The sequence below is a fragment of the Pristis pectinata genome, chromosome 20, assembly GCF_009764475.1.
Source record: "Pristis pectinata isolate sPriPec2 chromosome 20, sPriPec2.1.pri, whole genome shotgun sequence".
In the NCBI taxonomy this organism is placed as follows: domain Eukaryota; kingdom Metazoa; phylum Chordata; class Chondrichthyes; order Rhinopristiformes; family Pristidae; genus Pristis; species Pristis pectinata.
The window spans coordinates 29,751,868-29,768,763 of record NC_067424.1 but is presented as its reverse complement, the minus strand read 5'-3'; the positions used below and the strand labels follow the sequence as shown (position 1 = coordinate 29,768,763).

At 41.1% G+C, this 16,896-nt stretch overlaps 1 protein-coding gene across 4 annotated transcripts in view; it reads right to left on the bottom strand.

Annotated features, from left to right (window-relative positions):
- Positions 1-16,896, bottom strand: part of LOC127580808 (SAM pointed domain-containing Ets transcription factor) — a 186,157-nt gene that overhangs the window by 22,187 nt on the left and 147,074 nt on the right. For all 4 annotated transcript variants that reach the window (XM_052034711.1, XM_052034712.1, XM_052034714.1 and 1 more), the window contains 2 exons: positions 12,384-12,854; positions 664-861 (listed from right to left, as the gene is read on the bottom strand). In XM_052034711.1, coding sequence (XP_051890671.1) covers positions 664-861; positions 12,384-12,854 — 669 coding nt within the window. The remainder of the gene's footprint in view (positions 1-663; positions 862-12,383; positions 12,855-16,896) is intronic.

The window sequence follows — 16,896 nt, the reverse complement described above, 5'->3', positions numbered from 1 at the left end:
CAAATGTCAGTGACCCCCTGACAAACTTACTTGGTGGGCAGAACTTGCGCAGATGATTTCAGAATAAAATTTGGTTAACAGATGAAACAACGGATGAACTACACAATTATTGAACCAAACTGGTTGAATCCCAGATCCATGCTGTGCATACTGATCATATATTGGATATTCTAACAGTAGCACTAAATTGGTCTCAGATTGTAAGGGAATAAAACAAGGACATAACTCCTTTGACTTTCAATCCAACAACCCATAAGGATGAAATGTTTGCTTATGAGAAGTTAAGTGAGATCAGATTAGGCTGTGATGTTTCCCATGGTGGAATAGCTTGCCTACACTGCTGCTTAGGTTACCCATGGAATTCTGAAAGGTGACTAAAGTACATCCAGTTCAAAATAAAATTGGGGCAATTAGAGTAAAAAATTCTGTCGTATTATTGTCACTCTTCCCCAAAGGCCCTTTTATAACAAGGTTATCAATCAACTCTTTTTCCCTCGCAGGTTCCTCAACTTATTGATCCAGGAAAGCACCATGTATACACTCCATGAATTATCTCATTACAGCAAATTTGATTCATCCTACCTATATGTAAATTAACATGAGTGTTGACAAGAAGGGTAGGGGGTTGGAAAATCCTGCTTTTCAATCAAAATGGGTACATACCAGATTTCCAGATGTCTAGGTGTGCGTATAAAATATCTCCACACATCGGAGATCTCTGCCTGAACTCCTCTTCCAACATGGAGCAAAGGTCCTTCCCACTGAGATCCTGGAAGGATTTTCCAATCTGTGGCAGTCGGTACTGATGTTCAGTCCATAAAATCCACTTCTGGACATTCCCTGCACTCCACTCCATTGGGTCTGAAAACAAGCATATCATTGTAGTTAATTGCCAGAGCCATATCAATCCAAGGAAATGGCAAGATAAGATGGGTGCATTGAGAGTGTAGTTAATTTTCATTATATTTACGTAAAATACAAAACTCAAGTTTATTTCTTGTATTGCTCATTCAAACAAAACAAACAATTTAACTTTGTAATGTATGTGAGCACAGGTTATAGGGTACGATATCATAACACCCATGAGTTGCCAATTTGCCAGTATTTTCCAGCAAGTCTCACTTTTTCTTCTACCTATTAAATACAAGGGAGGATTTGTGCCTTCCCACTTCCCTAGTGTTTGGGGTCCTCATTAAGTAGTGGGTAGAATGTTGTCTGTTTTAAAAGCAGGGTGCCCACCAGCAGTCAATGGGGTGGGGTGGGGTGGGGTGGGGTGGGGTGGGGGCGGAAGAAGGAGGTGGTCTTTCTGTTTGAGGCAAAACAGTCAAGAAGAAGTGATGGAATCAAGATGGACCACAGATAATGAGTTCACATGGAAGATCCTCAAATCCAGGTAGTTTTTCTAAATTGAACACATGTCAGTTCTGGCTCCATTAGTTAGCAGTCCGTTCCCTGAAGGGTTAGTTATTAGTTCAGAGACTTAAATGCTACAATTTTAGTATTTGTTCTACGACAGTACTGAAGTGTTTTTTGGATGAGAAGATAAGCTGAAGCCCTATTTGATCTCTTCAATGGACACAGGTGATCCCACAGTATTATTTCGAAGAAGATCAGCGGTTTTCCCTAGTTTCCTGTCCAATATTTATCTCTGAATCAACGTTCTTAAAACAGGTCATTTTCTCATCGTATGTGGAAACTTGCTGTGCACAAAGTGCCTGCAGTGTTCTTATATTATCACTTGACCAAATTTCATTTGCTGCATTGTGGGAAGAAATGAAAGGCAATGTATAAATGTATCATGACAATGTAAGTCACTGTACAATACAGGCTTGGATGAACTCAAATTCATGACATAATATGACAATAGTTGCAATTCTCATCTGATAATAACTATATCTTGGTACAAGCAACATAATAAACCAATACCAATACCAATATTAGCCCTTTCACTTTTAGGTGAGAGTTCACTGATCTTTCTACATTTCCCCATTGTAGTTTGTGACTGGGAGTTATTCAGAGTCATTGACTTCAATCCTTTATTTACTACTACTTTTCCTACTTTTTTGCACTTGCACTATTAGTTCTCATTCAGACCACAATGGCAAATAGTTCTCTTCCCCTACATAATCCTTTTTACAATCTCCCTCTGATCCTGGAACGCAGAAGGGAAGAAAGATTCAGGGTCCTTTCTGAAGCATTAAAGACTCTGTCATCCCTTTACTAGTGTAGCTGTTTTTATGACTGCATTCCTCAATCAGTTGCCAACATTCCCTCCCACACCTACGAAATATGTTTTTCTCGTACCATAGTCATTCATTTGGTGTAAACTTTCACATTTTCCTTCTTAAATAGCTATCTACCTCTGCCATAAAAATATTCATAGACTCAACTTCCACCGCCTTTCCACCACACTATGAGGAAGAGAATCCAAGAGACTCACGAGCCTCTGAGAGAAAGGGTTTCCCCTCATCTCTTCTTGCAAAAGGAATAACCCATTACAGGTGCAAGTTGAATAAACCTCCTCTAATCTGATTCCAGCTCATTACCATCCTTCCTTAAATAAGGAGACCCATGTTGTACGTGGTACTCCAGAGGTGGTTTCGCCAATGTCCTATATAACTGAAGCATGATATTTCTACTTTTGTACACAATCCCCTAGCAATAAGCAATAACAATCTTTCCTAATTACTTGCAGTCCCCGCTAACTGGCCTTTTATTAATCATGCACTCAGACACCCAGATCCCAGGAAGAAATGGCAAACAGGGGGAAATGAGGACATAAAACTGAGACCTTTAAGTCGTAACAAGTGCAATGTTTGAGGTGAAGGACAGGAACACCAAATGGATTACCATGGAACATAAAAAACATATGTCATGGGTGTGGGAGGGAATGGGAACACGGAGTTGAGATGATCATCAAATCAGACAAGATAGTATTAAATGGTGAAGAAAGCTGTATGGGCCAAATGGCCTTCACCTGCTTCTAATTCATATGTTTGTATGTTCCAGATCAGATATGGGTCAGCCTCTATGTTATAGGTCCAAATCTCTCTGCAGAGACTTGACCATAGTATCTAGCCTCAAGTGCCACTACAGTGCCAATGCTGCAAGGTCAGAGTGTCAACTGGATTAAATGTTAAACCAAGGCACCATTTCCTGCTTTGAATGGAGGTAGAAGGTAACATGGCACAATTTCTTCAAAGCACAAATGACAAATTCAAATTTATATAAATTAGTTCATTGAACTGACAGCCACTGTACAGTTTTTGTGGTAGCTGAAGACAGTCCCCAACAACTGGGCTACAGTTGCCCCAACTTTACTTGTTTAGTCACCTTCCAGAATTCCACACCACTCATGGGTAACCTAACTGAGGTATAGTGTGGGGAACGAAAGTGGGGGTGAGTCAGACTGGACTGGATTAGGGACTCATTTACATATTAAATTGCCAGACCCACTTCCCCAGAGCAGATGACTCATTCACCTCCTTATCTGCAACAGTTAAACTGCAAGTAAGTATATTTGCAGTGGATTAAGAATGAATTTTGATTACATGCTGATTTAAACCCCTCCGCTTGGCCCCCTCTTGCTTGTTGTAGAGACAATTGCAATTCCTTCCTCATCAGTATGCACAAAGCCAAGCAAGTAGCTATACCAAGCTCAGACATCAGATACTTAAAAGGCCATGATGAGCAACACAACATTGGCATCATTACGTGACCAATCATATCTGTCTTTATAAATGTATGAATGTCTTCAACAGAAACGGCGCTCTAGAGCTGAAAATTAATGCACAATTTCTTCTCCTGACTGGAAAGTGCAAAGCTATAACAGGAAAAGGTACAGCTGTAATCCTGCTCCAGTTAGAATGGCCTTCCAGCTGTCATGACCTCCAGCAGCAAGGTTGGCATTTGAATGAGGCAGTAAATGCAGCATCACCTGTATGGTCACCAACATGCCAGGCTTCACAAAGACCCAGTTAAAAGAAATGGCATTGCCTTGGGACACTCTCTCCAACTCTCAGCCTATTGTACAGTCACTCCACACTGGGAGCATTGGACCAAAGCATTTACTTGATAGGATCTGCTGTAGCTTGCACATGTCCCAAAGCCACAGCCAACAAGGTGGTATTTAAAGACCCCATGTGGAGCAGTCTTGGCACTGTCACAAGCTCCCCACTGCGTCATCAGTATTCCCCTTAAGACTGGGGAGGTAACAACTAATTGTTACGGACTAGGTTGCTATTTGGTGAATGTCCCTTTAAGACATAGTACAGGAGTGTGTGTGTGTGTGTGTGTGTGTGCGGGGCGTCATTACAACAACAGCAGAAGGTAACATGCTGACGTTCAATGTTCAGTCAGAGAAAAGAGAGAGAGGGAGAGAGACACTGCCTGCTGGTCTCTGTATCGATGGATGAAAAACAGTAACTGTGTCTGTCACTACAATCCACGTATGGATTTTTGGAAGAATCCAGTGGAGTCCACTTTGTCATTAACCTGTAGAGGGAAACAGGTATTTCTTTGGATAGCCACGTCTCGAATGCCTTTCGGGGTGGCAGATACTTCGGAACAAAGCAGTGGAGATCATCAGTGACTGAGGTGTCATAGGGGTTTCATCGTGGAACATTTGGATTTCATAATTTCTCTCTACATTTTCTCTTCAGTCAATGGTGGTTTTGCAAAAGCCTTTGTTCACGTTTCACCTTATGGCTTGCTGAACTGAACTTTGAGAACTATTCCTGGACTTGGAGTTTGGGAATTTGCCACACACACACTTCGAGTTTAGTTTTGAGGTTAATGTTTAATATCTAACATTTTTACTTTTCTTATTATCATAAGTAGTTATTAATAAGATAGTTTCTAACACATACATGACTCGGTGTGTTTCTTTTGTTGCTGGTACGTAACATAATATTAAAATACATTTTCTTCAGTAAAGTACAATAAGTGGAACATAAATTACAAAATTTCCAACACACTGTACTTTAAACTCTATTGCTAATTTTGTGTTTTATAGGTCAGCGCAACCTTGGTATACACTGTTCTGAAATCATGCTGGCTGAATAATGTGCCCTGGTTTGATTATTGGCTTTCCACTGAAAATACCCAGTCAACAAATGTTGTTATCTGCCTGTATTTTGTTTTTCCTGAGCAGGCTTGGAGATCACTGGTAGACTGCATTACTGATTGGGAAGGCCACATTTCAATATTGTGTCATTTGGTGGAAAGGTCCAGAAATAACTGGAATGGTCAAACAATCAAAAAAAGCAGCTGTTTCTTTTTGAAGCTTTGGAGGATAAAAGAGCGCCATGTTCGACAGTACCTAGACACAGATTTACTCATCACAGTAACCAACACGAATGCTAACAGCACTCAACATTTGTGTTCAATATAATGATCTCAGCAAGCAAGCAGTATTAACTGTTCATTGGCTTATCGTCTCTGTGAATGACTGACACCAGTAAAAGCCAGCCTCCTTTATCCTTCAAAGATTAGAAATGAAACAGTTGCTTTTTTGGTTGTCTGATGCCATCATAATATGGTCCCAATATTTCTCCCTTTAACTCTCTCAAATTACCCTTCTAACACTGGGGAAACTGCGCTCTCTCCCTTTTGGGATAAGCTATATCACCTGATACTGTGCCCATTCCTGGGCTTGTCTCGAAGTCCAGAGCTGAACCTAGCATTTCAGTGAGGCCTGAGAGGCCTGGAGAGATTCTGCATGATTGTCATAGTTAACAATATAGAGGAGCATGATTTTGATGTTACTGATTACTGTTTAGCAATGGCTGGACATGGCCACTGGCTGAAGGTGAGCAGAGACACATTCGGTAATGGCTCTTTACAGACATAGCAAGCTGTGTGGATCATTGGTGCTGCACCAGAAGCCTGGTACAACAGCTGGAGAGAAGGAGATTACAGAGCAGTCTTGGCACTGTGACAAGCTCCCCACAGTGCCATCAGTATCCCCCTTAAGACTGGGGAGGTAACAACTAATATTAAAATGCATTTTCTTCAGTAAAGTACAATTAGTGGAACATAAATTACAAAATTCATGTTCCATCACTCATGGATGTTCAAGTTCAGTGAATGCATCTTTAACTACCAACTGAATCAATAGCTTCAAACCCTACACAATGCACCACCACTCAAATCACTCATAATTTATACCATTCAGGACTCACACCAAATAGTCATTTGCTCCAACCCTCCCTCATGCACTGTGCACTGCTGTGAGCCTTACAATCGCACCTCATTACTTGCGCAGACTTTCAGCCATTCAACCATCATACTTATCAACCAAATACATTGCTCAGTTTTAACAAACGCACTTTCTGCACTCTGGGGGTGTACGACTCTGGCAGCGGCCTACTGGAGAGGGACTGACATGTCCTTCAACCTCAAAGGAGGAGATAGCTCTGCCATTATTTGGATGCTCAGTACAGAGGCCCTAGCCATCATCAAGGCCTAATCGATTGATATAAGGCACTGACTTTCATGGTTCACGGCCTTATGGTCACACACCAGGTGGACATCGGGGGAGTGTACTCCCTTTCACTTTTGCTGTATGGAAGAGTTGATGTGGAGTTCCTACAGAGCAATGTGTATGTAGTCAATAGCACCCTGCACCACAGGGAAGCTTGCAATCTTCACAAAGTTGGGTACACTCTCTGCTGCTACTTTCTGACAAGAGAGAGTGAAATACACTTAGCTCTCTTGAAGAAAGAACTTCACAAGCCATGCTTATCCAACACTTTAAGGCAAACTGTGAGAAGTTGGCCATTTCTCCAGCTTCTGGAAGGATCCAATGTTTCATATTTCTTTGCTGAAGCAGCCTTGAGAACCATTGGCTGGAAGGACTAGCCCTGAGGTTGCAGTTGTTGCTGCAGCAATTGGCAGATTTCAGTGAGGACATCCTAAGTGAACAGTGAACATCTCATGCATCTTCTTCACTGAGGGTAAGGTGGGATAACTCCTTCGTGGATAAAGATGGTCTCCTGCTGAGGGATCTTATTTTCCTTCTCCTCTTCTGTCTTTCAGCAGTTACTCTGCACCTTCTCTGCCCTTTCTCTACTCATTCTGCATGCATCGAAAGTTAGAAGCCTGGAATTCCGCAACGTCCTTCTGCACCTGCTAGACCTCCCCGGGTAGGCTGTTGGGACTTGAAATAACTGTACCAAGTGTTAAGCACTTGTAGGTTCAAAACAACAGCCAGATGGAAATCGAGCACCAGCTAAATTTTAAGTAGTTGGCAAACCCTCTAAATAGCTTCCTGCAATTGAACACATGTTCAGAGAGAACTATTTCAAAGCAAGGCACCAGCTGCAGTTCTGAACTCAAACTCGGTAGGAGTGCAATCAAATCAGTTTTGCATTCTGATTTACACCATGATCTGCCTATGCTGCAGATCCCCCACCATAATGTATACATCAAATGGAATGGATTACTGGAACACAGGCCAACTTGCATTTTACTAAGGTTCCATAAAAAAGCAATGTGACAATTATCAAATAATTTTCACATATACCAACCCAACAAATTATGCTAGTGTGACTTGCATCTCAGATATGCACATGAATATTGGCCATCAGATTGGAACTCAAAATGCCCAAACAATGGGTGCTCCAGAGCCGAAGGCTCTTCAGACACATGCTGGCCAAGATTTAATTTAAATCAAAAGAAAATTATTTGATAACTATCACATTGCTGTTTACGGGACTTTAAGTGATGTACAAGTTGACCTGTGTTCTATTCGTCTACTCCACTTGATATTATTGAGCACTAGGGACCCCTGAAGACAAGTCCAAGTTCTTCTCTGCACCCTCTCTAGCTTAATTACATCGGTCTCATGGAGGCATATGTGCCATATGCCTTCTTTCACTATCATAAGGAAATAAATTAGACTTGCAGTTATATACCACAATCTTCAGGAATGCCTGAATTGCTTCACGTACAATGAATACATTTGAAGTTAGCTGTCTGTCATTAAAAGGAAACAAAACAAAGCATAAAAAAAAGCTACCAAGCTATCCCTCTCACTTAATCGCTTAGTATTAGTTGTTTAATTCCTTGAATACCCTGTAACACCACTACCACTCTCCAGTTACTCTAATTGAAGAAAACATGGATAACTTATACAGGGTCTTTAAGGTTATGCTCAGGATGTCAGCCAAACCCTGTTCAACAGCATCTTGGTCTAATCCACACCTAGAAATTATTGCGTCAACAACTCAGAGTCTCCATCCTGTTGAATGATAGATTGACATTTTATTAAGGGTTGGGCTGTATTGCTAAACGTCTAAAGGAACTGGAACACTGCTTGCCATCTGCCTTTATGTTCAAATCATCTGTGACTCCCCACCTAAGTATCTCTGCACCTAGGAACTTGAGCGATGGAGTTCAGATAAAGGCAGTTCCAGCATTTTCTGGTTTTTATTACAGATCGGCAATAATCTAATGGAATGACAGAACAGACTTAAAGGCCTGAATTTTTCCTCTGCCCCAGTGTACTTTGATAGCTGCTCTGAACTATGGCTGACATTCAGTGGCTTGGAAAAACATTTAGCTTCATTTAAAACTTTCTTTGTTTTGTGACTTAAGGGCATAAGAACATTATCTTATCTTTGTTAGATGTGCATCCAATTTCCTGATTTATACTAAACTCTCCATTACCATTACAGTTGGGAGTCTGTATATAATCGCCTCCAATGTTTTCTGTCCTTTGTTGTTACTTATTACATCAAAACTAATTTTACTTCATGATTTTCTGAGCTAAGTCTCCCTTTACCCCATCCTTTACTATCAGGACTATGGCTCCTCTTTTTCCATTTTGCCTATGTCTTCTTAAAGTTAGGTAACCTGGAATATTTAATTTTCGACTTTAGTCACCTTGCAACCATGTCTGTAGTGATAATTAAATTGTGTCCATTTATTTCCATTTTTGCCATTAGTACATCACAGATATTCCCATTGTGTCTTCTCCCTCCCCTTCTCTGCAACTTAAAACACTTGCTTTCTTCTTTTTCCAGTTCCGATGAAGGGCCATTGACATGAAATGTTTGCTCTATTTCTCTCTCCACAGATGTTGCCTGTCCTTCTGAGTACTTCTAACACTTTCTGTTTCTTTTTCAGATTTCTTGCATCCCCAGTGTTTTGCTTTCCAATCCTCTGTTCCCATTTACCCTGGCCAATTTTTACGTGGTTCAGGTAGTTATCCAGAGATATTCACATTTGTGCTTTTGATTTTCATTTGGGCACCAACTGCTCATACTCCTTCAGCAGAACCTCCTTCTATGTCGCTGGCTCCTACGTGGACCACATAACTAGATCTTTCCCTTCCCTCTCACAGTCTCTTTCCAGCCCTAAGGAGGTGTCCTTAACCCTGGCACTGGGTTATTGGTAGATCTGTAGCTATGTTCACAGATTAGTGTTGTTTCTATCACAACAGACTCAAATGGTAACACCCTTGCCTCTGCGTCACCTCAAATTCTAGACTGATACTCCAGTGCAGTACGGAGTGAGTGGTGCAGTGTCATTGATGTCATGTTTCTAATGAGCTGTTAACCCAAGGCCCTATCTGTCCCCTTAGTTGACTTAAAAGGTCATATTGCACTATTTTGAACAAGGCCCCAGTGTCTTAGCCAATATTTATTCCTCAGTTAACTATTCTGAAAAACAGATTATCTAATCATTCTCACCTTGGTTGCATTTAACAATACAGCTTTGACCCTTCTGTTTGTTCAGAGTTTGAGGAAGTTATAATTGGTTTCTGTGGTTTCAAATTGGTTGGCTGCATCCACTAGCCCAAGTCTCTTTAACAGCTGATTGCTATCCAATTACCCTTGCTAGAATATGAATGCACAGCTGCCAGTCAAGGGGCAGATGTGACTGTGATGCACTACATGGTTGAATATTCTGTCAGTACTCATTCAGCCTTATGCATGAGTGGCATATGACATACTGGAGGACTGATGTCACTCAATGTGATCCCTTGAGAAGAGGTGAAGAACAAAAACAGAGTGAAAATCTGAAGAATCAAAATGGACTGTGTTGGAAATGCTGCTTAATGAGATGTTGGTAAGGCAGATGGCTGAAAACCTCACCTCAGAAACCATACTGAAGACTGTTATTCGGAAAACGTTATTTTTCCTGCTGGGACAATGAGAGGAGCTCCTTTGGATCTGAGTCCAAAGCAAAAACTCTGTTCCTTAAGGAACTGGAGAATTTTTCATTCTAATTCCTTCTCCACCTTGGGTGATTAAAAAAAATGGAATAATGGAACTGTAGATTCGTCAACATTTAACAAAAAGACATAAACAAAAATTTGGAATAATTTGCAAGTGTCAGATTCAGGAGCACTAGATGATTGAGGTCAAGGTAATTAGGCATAATTTTGACTGGGAGACAGATTTCATTGTGCAATTCTGAAGCGGAGGGATTTCATGTATGAACCTTGCTCACAGACGTCGAACTGACTGAGCTTCCCAGATACTCTGATACAAAGGCAATAAAAGCACGTATAGGGTCACCTACACTATATATCAAAGAGACAGAAATAATGTGATAATATGGAATTCTAAAAGAATAGGTCATTGTGATAAAGGGCAGTGGATGCAAAGTCAAAAGGGAATTTTATAAGGGCATGAATGAGAAAATGCAGAGCTATGGGGAAAGAGAAAGGAGTAAGATATATTGGCTTACTTATTGACCTACAAGGCAGCAACAGGCAAAATGGTCCCTGGCCTGCTGTAAGGTACTATGATGTGATTTCTCTCCAAAGTAATCTGTATCATTTCAGATATGAGGTAAGCATAAGGCCCTTTTTGCAGTGCTTCATAGCTAGATCGGAAAGCTCTTCTGTTTATTAACTCCCAACTCATTTGTTTTCATGCAATTAAAGTAAGAATGACAAATGCCCATGACAGTTATGAGGTGTCAGTGTGGAACAAGTACACTGTTTGTTACATGTCTGACCCTAGTGCAGTCCCCACTATATGTTGACTTGACATGCCAGGTTGACGTTATAATGTTCTAAATGAAGCTGCCCAAAGACTCCATTTTCCAGTCACCTCCCACAGATTTTAACGGCGTGAGTGGCTGTTTGACCTTTGTCTGAAATCAGTGCAGCTTTTAAAGCAGTGACACAGAATAGTTGGCCCATTCAGTAGCATTGGTAACTAGACAATACAGATTTAACTGGTAAAAGATTTTTTTATGCAATGAGCAGTTATGTTGTGGGATGTACTGCTTGTAACAATGACTGAATGAGATTCAATAGAAGTGAACTGAATAAATATTGAAAGAGGGGATTTGACAAAGCAATGGGTAGAGAGCAGAGAGTGGGACTATTGAATTGTTCTTTCAAAGTGTGGGCACTGATACAAGGAGTTGAATTGCTTCCTTTTGCGTTGTTTGATTTGGATATTCATATGTACTGAATATCTATTGTGTTGTAAAGTGTTCTGAGGCACCTCCTGTGCCTGAGGTTGTTGTGTTGATCAGTCAATAATTTTCCTTCTTGAATTGTCTCCGTGTCTTTTAGCTTGCGCCTAAGTGTTGTAACAAGCTCTTTAACTGCTCAAATTAGGCTCTTTTTCACTTGCAGCTAAAACGTTTAGTTGTTCAACACTCAAGTTTTAGCTCAGCTGTTTAAAACATTGTAAAGTTCAATGTGTTATGAGGATGCCTAATATATCCCACAGTTTATGATCAATAAAATGTAATTGGACAAAACATGCTAACAGTTGAGGCAATAGAAGGCTTACACCCAATCACCTAAGAAAAAGGCAACCTCCATAACATAACCTGTAGACATTCTTTTTGTGCTATGTAGTCGTGTAGGACTATGCAGGTAGTCACTCTAATATAGAGCAAACAAAATTTATCACATTTTACAAAATGGTAGCTCTGAAACAATATGTCACATGCTAATGTGTCACATTAATCCAAAGCAAACAATTTTATGACATTGTTGATCAGTCAGCTATGACACACAAGGTACACACCTATATTGCATTACTCTAGATAGACAACACTTCATGGTATCAAATTAATTTGGACTACTTTATTACAATGGCTCACTATTACACTAATCTAGAATAGTCTGCCACATTGTGATTTTATTACATTCCAATTAGCTGTGCAAAGAGCAGTCATTCTGTAAGAAATTGCTAAAGAATACTAATAGTTAAAAAATAATAAATAGTTAAAAGATGTGAGATTGAGCACCACGAATGAGAGAAGGATATAACCAGATTTAGCTTCGCACTGCAAGAGCACTTTACTCAGGTTCAGGGACAGTTTATGTGAAAGGTTAAAATAACTGCTTTGTTTAGACTTATCAGCTGTTAAACCCAGTCATCTGAGTTACATTCAGTATCATTTACCTGCTGCAATGTTTAGTAGCTTACAGGCTGTTTCTATCTCCTTGAGAACTTCCCCAACCACCATCGTCTGTACTTGTTCTAAGGATCTTTCTTCTACGTGGACACCGTTCTGATAGTCCAGCTCTGTGGACACACAGAGCTCCTGACTGTCCACTATGGGACATTGTTCCGGCTCTTTGTGTTGCTCAGTCTTCAAGTTGTGGTCAACTTCTGGACGCTCCACCAACCCCTTAGATAGCCACGCACAGTCTTCAGTTAGCAACATATCGAAGTAGGACAAGTAGACGGGCAGTGTCCGATCAGGGGTTGAGGGGTTACTGGATGGTTCCACCACCGTCCACTCAAGGCTCTTTGGGTGGCTGGGTTTCTCCAGGTTAGTCAGTATCGCCTCCTCAAACGCAGTTCGGTTCTGATGCAGCATGGTCAGTCGACGACCAGAACTGCCCATCACCTCAAGCCAACTCTTCAAATCTACAGCAAAACCAGAAGAGACAAATGTTTAATAGCATAATAACACCTTCCATAGACTGATGAATATTGACTGCATCACAGCAATGCTGTTCATTGAACCCATTGGGAGGCTTTAAGCTAGAAACAGGGGATTACAGGGTCAGTCGGTCGCTTAAATATCCCAGTAACTCTTGAATGGGCTTTAATGAGCATTTTACTCATGGGTCAGCTTATATTAATGGGTGATCACGTTAAGTGTGGCTGTTAGTCCAAATAAAGGATCCAAACTGCAGTTTCTTTCTTGTGTAAAGAAAAGCTGCTACTTAAACAGACAACATCTGACGTTCCTTTCATGACTTTTAATTAAAAGCCTCCATTTCTTTCTTGCAACAATTCTTGTGCCATTTACTGAGTGAAGAGGATTTAGTTCTGGACAGCACCAAGATGAACAAGAGGATTGATCATTCTTAAGCCTAACACGTCCTCGCTTTAAAGATAGTTTTATGGGATTTTTTTAAATGTAGTTTTACTTTTTATGTCTGCGCATGAGGCAATATGGGTTGAATTTAGGAATAAGAAAGGGGCGGTCAGTTTGATGGGGTTACACTATAGACCTCCCAATAGTCAGTGGAAAATAGAAGATTAGATATGCAGTCAGATCGCAGAAGGGTGTAAAAACGATAGGGTTGTAGTAGTGTGGGATTTTAACTTTCTCTGTATTGACTGGGATTGCCTTAGTGCAAGGGGCTTACATGGGGAGGCATTCGTAAAATGCATTCAAGAGAATTTTCTGAAGCAGTTTATAGAAAGTCCTACAAGGGAGGAGGCTGCACTTGACCTTATCTTAGGGAATGAGGATGGGCAAGTGGTGGAAGTGTCTGTAGAGGAACCCTTTTGGAACAGTGACCATATTTTAATAAGCTTCAAGGTAGTCATGGATAAAAATAATGTTGGTCCTCGAGTTTGGGCCCTAAACTGGGAATTGGTGGGTTTCAATGGTGTAAGACAGGACCTGGGAGGGGTAAACGGGGAGCAGCTGCTTGGGGGGAAGCAACATCTGATAAGTGGGAGGTGTTTAAAAGCAAGATAGTAAGAGTTCAGAGTCAGCATGTCCTTGTAGTGGTAAGAGGCAAGGATGGTAAGTTTAGGAAACCTTGGTTAACGATGAATATTGAAGGTTTGATCAGGGAAAAGAAGGAAGTGTATGTCAGATATGGGAAATTGTTATCAGATAAGTCACTTGAGGTTCATAGATCTAAGAGAAAAGTTAAGAAAAAAATTAGGAGGACAAAAAGGGGCCATGAAATGACCTTGGCAAGTAGGATTAAGAAGAATTCTAAAACCTTTTATTAGTTAAAGCAAGAGGGTAGATAAGGATGGAATAGGTCCCTTCAGGGACCAGAGGGGTAATCTAAACTTGGGGCCAGGGGATATGAGCAAGATCCTAAATGACTACTTAACCAGGGAGAAGGATATGGAGGCTGGAGAGTTAAGGGAGGGAGGGGTACGCTGTTATTCTAGAGCATGTCTGCATCAGGAAGGAGAAAGTGCTAGAAATATTGGAGCATATTAGGGTGGATAAATCCCAGGGCTGCATGGGATCTATCCCAGGATGCTAAATGAAGCAAAGGAGGAGATTGCAGGGGCTCAAAGAGAGAATTTTGCATCTTTGTTAGCCACAGGTGAGGTAGCAAAAGACTGGAGGATCGCTAATGTTATCCCTTTGTTCAAAACAATAAGCCTGGAAACTTACAGGCCAGTGAACCTTACATCAGTGGTGTGGAAGTTGTTGGAGAAGATTCTGAGGGTCAGGATTCATGTTCAATAGGAAAAGCAGAGACTGTTTAGGAAGAGTCAGTGCAGTTTTGTGCAGAGGTGATCATGTCTCACAAATCTGATTGAGTTTTTTTCAGGAGGTAACCAAAGCAACTGATGAAGACAAGGTGGTAGATGTTGTCCACATGGACTTTAAAAAGGCTTTTGACAAGATCCCACATGGTAGGCTGGTCCAGAAGGTTAAGGAGCAAGGAAGCTGAGCTGTGATGGTAAACTGCATCCAAAATTGGCTGGGTGATAGGAGGCAGAGGGTAATAGTGGAAGAGTGCTTTTCTGACTGGAAATCTATAACAAGTAGGAAGCGGTGCTGGGACCTTTATTTGTATAATATATAAATGGCTTGTAGGTGGTATGATTATAAGTTTGCAGACAACACGAAAATCGATGGAGTCGTAGATGGCAAAGAAGGTTGTTTAAAGATATGGTGGGATGTAGGTGAGCTGGACAGTTGGGCAGAGCAGTGGCAAATGGAATTTAATCCAGACAAGTGTGAGGTACTGGAATTTGGGAGGTCAAGTTCTGTCAGGACATATGGATTAAATGGCAGGGACCTGAAGAACATTGACGTGCATAGGGTGCCAGTTCTTAGCTCCCTGAAAATGGCAAAACAGGAGGATAACTGGTGAAAAAGGCCTTTGGTATGCTTGCCTTCATAGGCCGAGACATTGAGTAAAAGAATTGGAATGTCACGTTGCAGTTGGTTCGACTGCACTTCAATTACAGATGACCTCCCACGTAATGGGGGGATTGCGTTCCTAGAAAATGGTCTGTATCGCTATTTTCTTTAATGTGATGCTGTGCCATCAATGCATGCTTCAAGAAACATGAAATAAAAGAAGTAAGTTTTGTGTTTATTTATTTACCTCTTTTCACATAAGTTCTGTAAAACCAAATTTTATTCCATATCTCAAATTTTCGGGGAGTGATTTGTGATTTCTATAAGTGCAAATTCGCTTTACCCGAACAGCTGTAACCCAGGGTCGCCTGCATTGTGTATGGTTCTTGTCGCCACTTTACAGGAAGGATGTGGTAGCAATGGAGAGAGTGCAGAAGAGATTCACCAGAATGTTGCCTGGAATGGAGGGCTGAAGTTATAATGGGAGTTTGGATAGGCTGGGGTTATTCTTACTGGAATGTAGGAAACTAAGGGGCGACCTTATAGAGGATTACAAAATTATGAGGGGCGTAGATTTTCAATAGAGACTTTCTCCCAGGGCAGGGGAGTCTAAAACTAGAGGGCACAGGTTTAAGGAGGGGAGACATTTAGAGGAGATCTGAGTAGTAAGTTTTTCACACAGAGTGTGGTGAATATTTGGAATGAACTCCAGAGGAAGTGGTGGAGGCAGATATTATTTAAAAGGCATTTGGACAGGTGCTTGGATAGGAAAGGAGTGGAGGGATATGGGCCAAATGCAGCAAATGGGATTGGTGTAGATTCGCATCATGGTTGGCTTGGACGAAGTGGGCCATGAGGGCCCGTTTTTGTCCTGTACGTTTCTATGGCTCTATGTTGTTCAGCAGACCTATTTTGCATACTTCATGATCTTCATCAGGACATGCTCTAGTGATCAGTGTGAAAGTAGCTCTTCCTCCCCTGTCAGTGTGGGAGGAATCTGGGAAATATACCATTGATACCATCTGGGAAATAGGTGCTGAGGTGCAGGTCAGGTGGGAATGTGCAGCTGAAGCCTGCTCCCTAGCAAGCTGACAGAAAAGCATTGTTCAAGTTCAAAGCAACTTTCTAAGCAAAAAGCTCCATGCTTTAAGTTGTGGATTAATAATGTTGGAATAACAGTATTTGTAATTCCCAACCCACAGTTTTAAAGTGGTTTGGAGAATTACAGTGGTTCTAATTAAGATTAAGATGCTGGTTTCACACTCTCAGCTGCTATGCAAAGAAAACTTAGTCAACAGAGCAATAACTTAAACACCGTTCTTTCAACCCTTGTTTGCTTGGTGCTTTATCAATCTCCTACTAATATTATAGAAGATCTGGAAACCCGAGGAAGTTCAAGACTGGAAATGGCTCCTTGGTTTCCCTTCTTGTGCCTGCTCCTGTCATGAAGGTGTTTGTCCTGTTGCAGAATTATCCTGAAGCTCTTTCTTCCTATGTGGGACTCTACAGAGGCTCTGTGAGCTATTTGACAGGTGACAGATATTACAGTTGAGCCTGACCACATTCCCTCCTAAGATCCACAGGAATGAGCTTTCAAACATTGTTAATCAG